Source organism: Epinephelus fuscoguttatus, linkage group LG22 (assembly GCF_011397635.1).
Source record: "Epinephelus fuscoguttatus linkage group LG22, E.fuscoguttatus.final_Chr_v1".
In the NCBI taxonomy this organism is placed as follows: Eukaryota; Metazoa; Chordata; class Actinopteri; order Perciformes; family Serranidae; genus Epinephelus; species Epinephelus fuscoguttatus.
The window spans coordinates 9,086,654-9,097,999 of NC_064773.1; the positions used below are offsets into that span (position 1 = coordinate 9,086,654).

Below are 11,346 nucleotides of genomic sequence, written 5' to 3' on the forward strand. Positions count from 1 at the left end.
AATTTTTTTTTTTTTTTTTTAAATCACAGATTATTGGTTGAGCTTTAGTTGTAGGAGACAGTTAATCACTTAGCCCACCGAAATCGTGCACTTCACCCATCTCTAACTTTGTGAGCAAAAATTGCATGAAATGTTGCCAGTTTTTTATTTCGGACGTTGTTAGAAGTTCTGTTTTTATGTTGGTATTGTATTGTGTTCATTAAAAAGAATCTTTTCAAAGAAGCCCTAAGCAATTTCCTGTATCACTTAATATGTAGGACCAACTGTGGTAATAAAGTATTTGTACATTTGAACATTTCACAGGAAAACTGCGAGATACAGAGAGCTATTTATGACTCCTCGCACAAGGATATAAAAGGTAAGACCTGTTGCCTTGAATCATATTTCTCTTGACTTGCAGATTCATGGGCCTCACGGCTTCGTCTTCTTCAGGGAAGACACTTTTCTGCCTCATGAGCCCTGAAGAGTTTTCTCCTGTTGCCACGGCGACCAAAATTCTGTATACCTCACAAAACCTTTCGCGCCCCTCATGGCCTCTCCGCCTACCAGGGTTTTAGCAGATCTTCTCCTTCTGCTCAGGGAAACTTCAATTACCGGCAACACTTTTTCAACCACCTCAAGGCCTATTATGGTCAAATGAGACGCTATGGCCGGCCAGGAACGGCATCTCCTCCCCTGTAAATCTGAGAGCGTTGTCTCATGCTCACGGTGCTGTGACAGGACAAGGTCGAGGGGTCGCGCCTCCAGGTGATGTGTTTCCATAAGGCCGTGGAGAGGAAATGCACATATATGGTGTGGTCTTTATTTATTGCCAGCTCTTTAACTGGATGACTGCAGACTCTCCTCCTCCTGTAAGCTCTGCACCTCTTCTAAAGCACTGAAGCTTGCTGTTTGCCTCTTTACAAAATGTGGGATTTGAGCGTGTCGGATCCCTTAAGAACATTATGATTTTATCTACTGTGTGTCAACAGATTAATGTGATTGTGTTGGGTTTTCCCTGCAAAACCTGCGCTGAAAAATACCTCTAACCAAAGCAATAATCTCAGAGTGCTTAACTTCAAATGTTAGAGAGGTCTGGACATTGTTAGATGAACTTGACAGTCAGCAACACAAAAGGATTGTATGCTTTAGCGGGGCTGGCGAACAGAGCAGGAAATCAGGCCCGAATCAGCATCCTTAACGTGTTTCCTATGCAGACAGTGACGGGGGGCCCCTGGTGACCCACAACACAAACACGGGTCTATCTGAAAGCTTATCATCCAGCCTGGGGTCCCCACACAGTGCTTCCTCTGTCTGCATGACTCTGGTGTAGATATTGGCAGTGTCAGTCTGTAGCAACATCCCTCGCATTTATCTGTTGGCTAATAAACTCGTCAGACTTGTCACGAATAAACTGAGAAGGGAAGGGCAGCAAAAAGAGAGTGTTGTATAGAAAGGAGCACACTGGGCTCTGGACTAGGTCCTTTATATAATGACTCTTCAATGGAGCGGAGACCATTTGTCACCTCAAGAGCATTAGGGAAAAGGTCCAAACACCTACTGTATGTATTCACTCATTTAAGCACTGACTATTTCTCATTCCTCTGCAAGTACTTCACTGCTGTATGAAGGCAGCCCTGTGAATTTGGAGGCTATTTTTAAGGTGCACTCATAGGTGTAGATTTCAGGGGTGACGCAGGGGAACATCCGCATTCGCACCCCCCACCCCGATATAAACATTAAAGTAGCAGAGGACCTTTACTGTGTCAAAATTAAAGACATTTACGCCATAAGTTGATGTAGAAAGACACAGTTTGGTGCTCTGGTGGAGGATGTGTCTCCTCCAGTATTGAAACCAAACCTACGCTCTTGGCCACACCATATTTTTATATTTGACGTACCTGACTTGTATCAACAAACCAATCAAAATCAAATCAAAATCTGTGGCTCGAAAGTGAAGCCAAAGTAGAAGTGCCAAAAACTGCAGTTCTCCAAATGGCCACTTGGGGCTGGCTCCAAAATTGAATCATGTTTACAGCCTGGTACAAAAAAATGGCTTTGTTTATTTCCTGCTTCAAAACAACTGTACAGCGGATGATATTTTCATATAACTCACCTGTCTCCATTTTTATTAAGGCTTAAAGTTATGCATAATTAAGGGCAGGTCACTTTGAGCGACATTTTGTCTGGCGATAGTGTCCTCGGCTTCCCAGTCAGATCCAGAGCCCTTGAATGGAATCAATGTTCTACTCCACGGCTCTGGTCAGATCCGCCACTCACTCCTCCCCAGCTCCAGCCTCTCAACCAAATATGGTCGCTATCTGACTCCAAAAAACCCATGATGGCCAAAATGCCAAACTCTGGGCGGCGTCATGGCAGCTATGTCCATTATTTTTACAGTCTATGGCTAAAACAAGCTAAATTGCTCCATGATCCAGTTACATGATCCATGTCATGCCATTGTTGCAATATAAAAATATTGATTAGAGCAGCTCAAAGGTAATGTTAGATGCACACCATAATATATGCTAGGTATTAGCAACTTAGCTTGAAATGTTGGCAGGTGCTAGCAAAGTCTTTCTATCTCAAAACCTAAAAACACCTCAGTGGTAGAAGAAGTAGACGGTATAATGGACGTAGCCACTGTGACATCACCCACTGGTTTGTGGGCGACCATTTTGAAGCCTTGAGTTTGGCGTTTTCACCATATTTTGACAAGAGGGTTAAGGTAACCCTAATGCCAGCTGCTAGCTTGGTTACCGTGGTGACTGGCGTTTTGGTGGCTTTGTTTTCAGCCCTGCTGTTTGGTATCAGGGCATTGTTTTGGTTTTACTCCCCACAACCTCCCAGTAAGATTCACTTTCACCGCTCTCTTCAACACCTCATTTCAGGTGACCAGAGAAACACAACTGCTGTGTTGCTGTATAATTAATAGTATATAATTAGCTGTTTGCTAACATAATTGCTATAACAACTTGACATAGTGATGATAATACATCAGTGTTGTGTCTACAGTTTGTTGCACTGCCCTCAAGTGGCCGAAAACTAAACTAACACTACTTTAAAGAGTATAGAGTAAAAGCTCTACTTTCAAAATGTTTAGAAGTCTGTGCTGTAAAACATCACACATAAACCTTTAAATCTATGCTCTCACACAACTGCAGCTTCATGCACACCAATGTGGTTTGAATTTGGGAGTCTAGGCAGCGGTGAGCGCCTGCGCATTCCCTCTGACAATAAAAGAAGCCAGGTGCCTTTTCACCCGTGGCCGACACTATAAACACCAGTCTCACTGTAGTAAATGTCAGGCATAGGTAGGCACTGCACACATGACTCACGCCACTGTATACAGATTTCCGAGATGCTATCTATCTTCAGTCCTACTCTGACCCTGGAATGGCCCCGCTGCTTCCCTCCTTTAAGGGTAAGACTGAGCCGTGGGGATGACACCTTTCTATCGTCTCTGGTACAGATTTTCACCTTCACATCAATCTGTTTTACTCAGTCACCACAAAGGCTTCATTTGTTTTTGTCAACTGCACATCCGTGGCCAGTCTTGAGAAAGCAGAGAGAGAGGACGCCAGTTTCCTCCCACAGGCTCCCACAAAGTTTGATCACATCAACACTGTCCAACATTGTGGTCAGATCAAAGTCCGTCTCTTGTGTACGACTACGGTTTTGATATTTGATGTCCAAAAAGCTCACCACTTCCTTTTTCCCATGTCATATCCCGCTCCCATACCCTGACCCCGAGCTCCTCGGCCCCAAGCAGCGCTGAACCCTGTGACCTCTGCGGTTTGACTCACCACAAGCTTAGAAATGAGGTTTGATAACACCAATGTGCAGTGAGTGTGTAGTTTGGAGTAAACTGTCAGGCTGTAGGCTGCAGGGGAAATGAATGCTCTGCGTGGATCTCTGCCAGACAGCATCTGGTTGATGATACAACCTTGCCCCCAGCTGAGATGGCAATGATGTCACACTTTAAATTGTGTTATTCATTTCACCAACACTAGAGGGTGCTGTTTTGTAGCAAGTCACTCAAGCAGATGAGGAGGAGACACCTCCAGCCACTGGAACTACACGTCACAGTTTATAGAGGGTTTAATATGATAAGATTTGTAAATTGCTGGACTGTATAGTTAAAAAACAAAGAACACATTCAGTGTAAATTAAAATCTTTACCTATATAGCTTGCTAAAATTTAAATATAGCTTTAATTTGGCTCTATCAAATCCTGTTGAAACACATTATTATATACCTTATTATATTATCATCCTTCATAAGCTTGATGCAGCTTTTCAAAATTTCTAGAAGCATCAATTTAAAGAAATATTCCTGCTCTTTTTTTGAGCTATTGTACCTTGATCCTTCCTCTTCAGTTGGCAGCTGCTGCTTCCTCTGGTCTTTGTTGTTTAGACAGCTACTTTTCCTCCTCTGAACATGCCGTTTATCTTTTCAGATACTACATAGAGAAAACCCATTTACCGTTTACAAATTTTTCCTGGTTTTGACCACTTTCTCGTGCTATCTACCATCCAAACTGTGTATATAAAACAGAGAGTACAAAGTAATTTTATATAAATGTTGCTTTTGTTATTGCGGGTTTTATGTAATGAAGTTTTATGAATTGTTTTGACGTCTGTTTACTCCACTGCTGTCATAATAAAAGAGGCTCCCATGTGAAGTCACAGTTCAAAGACCCAAACAACGATGACGTGCAAAATAATGATTTATTTACATAGTTGTAACTTATTAAAATTATTTTAAGTGGCTTCTTTCCTCCCTACGTGTGCTGCGTCACCACTGCAGCTCCTTTATCATTGAAAAAATAGTTCTTTGTTACTTTAATAGCCTGGACTTACCATGAATAATTAAAGCTTCCCCCACCATGTTTCCCATGGTGGAGTTATTGTCTTGGATGTTTACATCATGGCACATTGTCATTGTTATTACTATATCACTGTGACTTCTTCTTTGAGAGCACAGTCAGTGTAAAACATTGATATGGGAATAAAGGCACATTTTTCACTTCAATTTCATTTGGGTATATAGCAAAACTTTTTTGGTAATGGAATTAAATATGCAGTATTGGGGGAGCTACCAGTTATTTCACAAAGGAAGAAGTTAAAATACAGCAAAGCAACCCAAGGGAGATATTGGGTTTGGTTTACTAAAGCTACCAAGAAACAGTAGTTCAAATCACTTTGTTAAAATAAAATAAAATAAAATAAAATAGAGTAAAAGAAATTTAAAAAATCAATCAACAAAATGTAATACAAAAAAGCCACGTCAGGAAAAAAAGTGCCACTCAGTTGGGTTTATTGCAAAAAGTGCCAACTTGTTCGCAGGTCATACATAAACCAGTAACAAAATACCACACAAGTCATGAGGAAGTTAGCAAAAGCTCTTGCAACACCTTGCCAAAGTTTTACAAGATCTTGCATAAGTAGCCTCCATCTTAATTTTTTTCAACCTTCGATTTATTGTCTTACATGTCCCTCACCAGGCTCCATATAAAATTATTTCAGCAGGTAACTACACAAAAAATGGCAGAATAGTTTAAGTACTTCAATCACTGTGCAGATTTGAATGTAGTTGAACTACGGGCAAGCTACTACAAACTGAAACTGAACTACTAGTTTAATTACATATAGTTCACCACTCCCCAACACTGTAAATATGATGTATTGTAGTATACAGAATCGGTGTGTGCTTGTCCGTGACCCTTTGTTTTTTACACCAGAATTGGCCACTTTCCTGATATTAAGTTGTTAAAACTTTGGGACCTTATGTGCTGTATTTTAGTGTGTGGTGAATGGTGATCTTGATGTGTGTGTAAAAGGGCACAATGGGATCTATCACATCTGTTTATTGTCAGCATTTCCATTAATACAACACTGCATCCAGAACCTTGAATTGAACGTGTTTCAGTGAAATACAGAAGGTCATTAAATACATTTTAAACAAAGGAGACTGGTTTAAATTACACTGTGATACATGAACAGTTTAATAACATTATTTTTTTAAAAATGCTTAACATTTTGTCATACTATCTTTTGCCAGAAAACTCAAACATGCAGTATTTGACATTAGGACATAGTCATTTCCGGTGTTCACAGTATCTAAGCTTTAAAAACAAATTACAACCTCACTATCTTTTCGGAAAAGACACCCTAAATTCACTTTTAAAACTTACTGATGCACCACATGCGTGCGTTCAGTCAATTTGCAATATAACGTTGTAATAAATCACATTTTTCTATTAAAAAACAGCTATTTCTGTCAAAATCTGCCGAATTTGTGAAGACCAAAGGCAAAATGGCGGTAGAGCGAGAGCAACTGTCGCAAATCCTACCGCAAAGCACGTCTGAACTGTCGCGCAGCAGCCCCTGATGTTCGGCTTCTGAAACCCCGTCGGTCTCTCCGTACGGCACCCTAGCTGAAGACGGTATGTTCTTCAGCCTGATCCGCTAAAATAGTATAAAATATACTTATTCACTGGTTTGTAGTGTGACTGTTGTTGTCTGTGTGTTTCAGAAACATGCCGGCTAAAGGTCCTTTGCAATCTGTCCAGGTTTTTGGACGTAAAGTAAGTACAAATATAGCTTATATTCCACGTGAGGGCTTGTGGCTGCCCTGTCTTGCTAGCGCACGTTAGCTAAAGTTGCTAACATGATGCGGTGGTGTGTCGTGGTTTTACACCGACATGACCCGTTAGTTATACTCTTTAATAGGTATATATAGTTTTAAAGCGTGCTTATATTTTACCAGAAGCTTCACTGCTGTTGTACATGATCGTAAAACACCTGTAAATGCTCAGTTTCGCTGTGCATTGGATCAAATCTGGCGTAGCTAGCTAGCCTGGTTGCTAGCAGTTGTTGCACTTCTGACACTCTACAGAGGATGACAACTTTGATTTTAGCTCACGTGTCTCCCCATACGAATAAATATACTGCTATTTCGCTTACTTGTAAACGTCGGCAACCCTAACCCATCACAGTGTGCAAGAAACTACACATTTTACCAGTCAAATGTGTGAATCAAGTTGGACGCCATGATAGTTAAGCGACTAATTCAATGTGAGATTGACAGACATACGAGTCTAAACAGATTACCTGTAAGATGTTTTTATGGTATCTGATGTTGATGCTTCTGTTTTAGAAAACCGCCACAGCCGTTGCCCACTGCAAGAGGGGGAATGGACTGATCAAGGTGAACGGCAGACCCCTGGATATGGTGGAGCCTGCCACCCTCCAGTACAAGGTGAGTCCCAACATCAGGGTGCACATGGCTGATGGAGAGCAGAGCCTGTAACATCTGTAACTGAGTGGACCTGTGACAGGGGGGGTGGGCAGTTTAGCAGGACATGGGTGTCAATGGTAACCTATCTTCTCAACACTATGCATTTTTAAGACTAGAAGTTGACAATATTATACACAAAGAACCCATTGAAACCAGCTGGATGTCAGTATTTTGCTCCAGGACACAACAGTATCCTGTAAAACTCTAAAACCTGCAGATGTTTTTGTTGCTGTGATTCTTTCTGTTCTTTAAGAAGTATGTTTGATGTTAATGTACGCTCCCTTTTTAGCTTCTGGAGCCAGTACTGCTGCTTGGCAAGGAGCGTTTTGCTGGAGTTGACATCAGAGTCAGAGTAAAGGGCGGTGGACATGTCGCACAGATCTACGGTAAGCAGAATATTCTTTTGTAAAGGATGAGTTGGTTGCCTCATATTAATCCATCAGCAGTGAATGTGAGTTATGATCCTTTGTTGTTATTGTCTTCCAGCAATCCGTCAGGCCATCTCCAAGTCCCTGGTTGCCTACTACCAGAAATGTGAGTATTACATTTTGTTCAGTGCACAAACATCACTCAAGCTTTTATGAAAATGGTTCTTAAAAATGTTGAAACCAAATGTTTTGAGGTCGGGCGCGTGGGAAGTTTTTTACATTTATGTGACGGGTGTAAGTGTAATGTGTAATCCTTAACAAACTAGCTTGCCAAAAGAAGAAATGTAAGGTTAAAAGTTAATGTTGCTGTTTAAAGAAATATGTTAATAATTAATACATTTAATGTAATGTTGCTTGTCATGCAACTCAAGGTCACCTTACATCATGTCAAGTCAGAACTAGAACATGTAGGCAACAAGCACCAGGAATAAACTGTCAATGACATCAACAGAAAAACATGAGAAGCACAGCACTCAAAGATGCAGTTAGATTAGGTGAACTAGTTTAAAAAGATGGAGTTCAAGAATTGTGAATTGTGTAATGGAGTCTAGTATGCAGATGTGAGGGGCGAGTGAGCTGAGGTTGACGGCTGGTTGATTTTAACCTGCAGATCCTTAACTGTAGCTGTGAGTTATGCGGCGTTAAAGATTTCAACCGTGTGCTGAGTTTGAGGTCTTTATATAAGGAATGGTGATACTATATTAGAGTAATTTAACAAACTTTGGCACAGTGATCACTCATAATTCATGAGCAGTGCCCAGGACTAACGTTGACTCCAGATAAATATGGAGGACAGGACATGAGCTGATAAACCTTTAGCTTGGTATTCTGTGTGCAGGTTGCGTTACAACAGTTCCTTCACAACAAAAAAATCTTCGTGGAAAAAAAAAAAAATCTGAACACACACAGTACAGTGTTTACTACATTAGAAGTATTTTAGAAATGGAATTTTCCCAACTGGGATTAATAAAGGACCTTCTTATTCTTACACATGCAGTATTTGTTACAAGCCCAAGTATTTAGAATATAGGAACACTTATGTTGGAGAAGCGCCAGCAGAATAACCCTAATTGTTTGTGTCGCTTTGCAGATGTGGACGAGGCCTCCAAGAAGGAGATCAAGGACATCCTGATCCAGTACGACAGGACCCTGCTGGTTGCCGATCCTCGTCGCTGCGAGTCCAAGAAGTTCGGTGGACCTGGAGCTCGTGCCCGCTACCAGAAGTCTTACCGTTAACCCCCCTGTACATTTTCTTAATAAATTGGAGGAACAAAGAATTTAATTTGTCACTTTTCATTCATAAGACCTCACTGATCGCCTGCTAAAAACGTCTGAAGTAGCTTGATTCAACAAGAGCAAAACACTGGAGTTATTTTTTGGGCATATAGCACAAAGAGACGTACAGGTAACGGTTAACTACAAATCTCTGACAGTGTATGAGTGCAGAGAAATCATTCTGGTTATAGTGAATTGTAATGTAAGCTACAGTTTAAACATGAATTCATTATGTTGCTAGGCACTGTTGGCATATGTCATGATTGTCTCCTTAATCCTTAAAACACTGTACAAATTGGCCTGATTGCTTTTCAAGAACTCACAACAAAGTCAATAAGCAGCTCTACAAGAAATGACCCAAAAAGTAGCAAGAAATAAGTAAAGTAACTAAAAATTCCTGACAAATAGTTTAAAAAAAAAGAGAAAACAATATATATTTTTCTAATCATTTCCCCCCTCTCTCTATTTTCTTTTTCACATTATTTTACTTACTGTTTTCTTGCCCAGTTGCTCATCGCCTTGCGCACGGTTTTAAAAGAAACCAAAGCAATGTGCTCAGGTTTGAAAGGTGTAAATGCTTGTGAAAGTTGTCTGAATGCAGCATGGGTGTCTGCAGTTCCTTAAAGTCCTAAAGCATCTTATATTCAGTGTTACAAGTCAATTTATCGTCTTAAATTTGAATTTGTTAGGTCTCAAATACCACAAACATCACTTCATTTATCTATTTATTAAAATGTCTTGATCAAAACAAATCAAGCTCTTCTGCGTGAACGCCCACATTTCTGATGTTACACATCTTTACACCCACCACTGAGTGTAATGCTCTTTTACTTAAAACTTGCAGATAAATCAAACTTTAATAACCATATTCCTACATACAGTGTGTCTCTGCACAGGACCACATAAACACGGATCAGCTACAACAATGAAACCACTGACAATAACCGTGTTGTTACAATGAAATGTAAAAACCATGGGTCCTGACATTCATGTGGATGCCACTTGACATGCACACTCCCTCATGGCCACACTCAGCTTATAAGACACCATGCGACACCTGAAAAACTGCTCAGGAAGGGGCCTGAGGAGCATGACAGAGCTCAAGTTGTCAATCCGGCCTCCAAACTCCCGTGATCCCAGTGTTACCGAGCATCTGTGGGATGTGCTGGTGCCCCACCTAGCAACCCGCAGGACTCAAAAGCTCTGATACCCTGCCGCATTGGGGACACTGCCATAGAGCTTTTTCACAGCACACATTTTGACATGTCACAGTAGGAAAAGCACGAGTGTATTCAACAACACCGATGATGGCTGCATTCCAGACTCGCTGGGACACTTAATGGAACTGAGCCATTGTTGATGATAGCAGTTTCACCTGTGCTTTTCCTACTGTGACAAGTCAAAATGTCGCTGTGAAAAGGTCCATTAGGGAGAGATGTTGCCATGAGGGGGCGTGCTTGGTCTGCACTGGTGTTTGGCTGGGTGGTTTTAGTTTTAGGTTTTACTACTCACCTTTATCCTTCTAAATTTGGTTAAAATCATCTGATAAAGGTCTTTAAAAGGATTAAACTTAAGTGTTGCACACCCTGATCAGTTCTGTGTGTCACAGAGCAGATTTGCCAGTGCTAGGAGAATTAATTTAAACATTTTCTTCGGTTACAAAACTTTGTGCCTGTCCAACATTTTGTTTAATAGTTCTTGTGTTGGCAGTGTGATAAAATAAAAGATAAACAGATGAAATAGTCAGAACAGGCAGGTTTAAGGCACTGCAGCTACTAAATAATAAACTACCACATGTCCTCAGCAGAGGGCGCCAGAAGACAGCAGTGAGCCAGTGATGCAGAGCCATTCCCTCACCAGGAAGCAGCCATTAGAAACCTGGCTCACTGCCATTTCATAAGTCTCACACAGACCAAGAAATACATGAGTGATTAAGACACACTAAATTACAATCCCACACTGTATCCTGTGTTTGCCAGAATGCCTCTGAGCGAGCCGCGTGTATCCTTGTTTGGATAAATAATAAAGTCTAGTGACGGTACCCGCGCTGACTGTGCTTTGAAATCTCTGCAAACAACACACTGGGAAACATTAATTTAATGTTGACTGTTGTTCCGAGCCTTTGTTGGCTTTTATATTAAAAATCAGATATTCATAGTGTTCAGCTGCTGATGTGATGCATGCTTCCTCGCTGGGACGTTGCCAGGTGTTGGAAATGACTAATGAAACTTGCTGTTTTCATTATTCTGCAGGTTTTGTTGTCATTTTTTCGTCTTTTCCACCCCGATAAGAATCCTTCGCACTCATTAACTCTCACTATTCTCTCATGCTTCTCGATTAGTTCGCCTGGCTCGCGTTTTAA

General features: G+C 41.0%; 1 protein-coding gene across 1 annotated transcript; it reads left to right on the forward strand.

The window, feature by feature from the left end:
• Positions 1 to 6,330: 6,330 nt before the first annotated feature.
• On the forward strand, positions 6,331 to 8,986 carry rps16 (ribosomal protein S16). The gene is made up of 6 exons (XM_049566923.1): positions 6,331 to 6,427; positions 6,517 to 6,568; positions 7,141 to 7,242; positions 7,571 to 7,667; positions 7,768 to 7,815; positions 8,800 to 8,986. Exons 2-6 carry the CDS (start codon positions 6,521 to 6,523, stop codon positions 8,943 to 8,945), a joined length of 441 nt encoding a protein of 146 aa, XP_049422880.1. The 5' UTR covers positions 6,331 to 6,427; positions 6,517 to 6,520; the 3' UTR covers positions 8,946 to 8,986.
• The last annotated feature ends 2,360 nt before the right edge of the window (positions 8,987 to 11,346 follow it).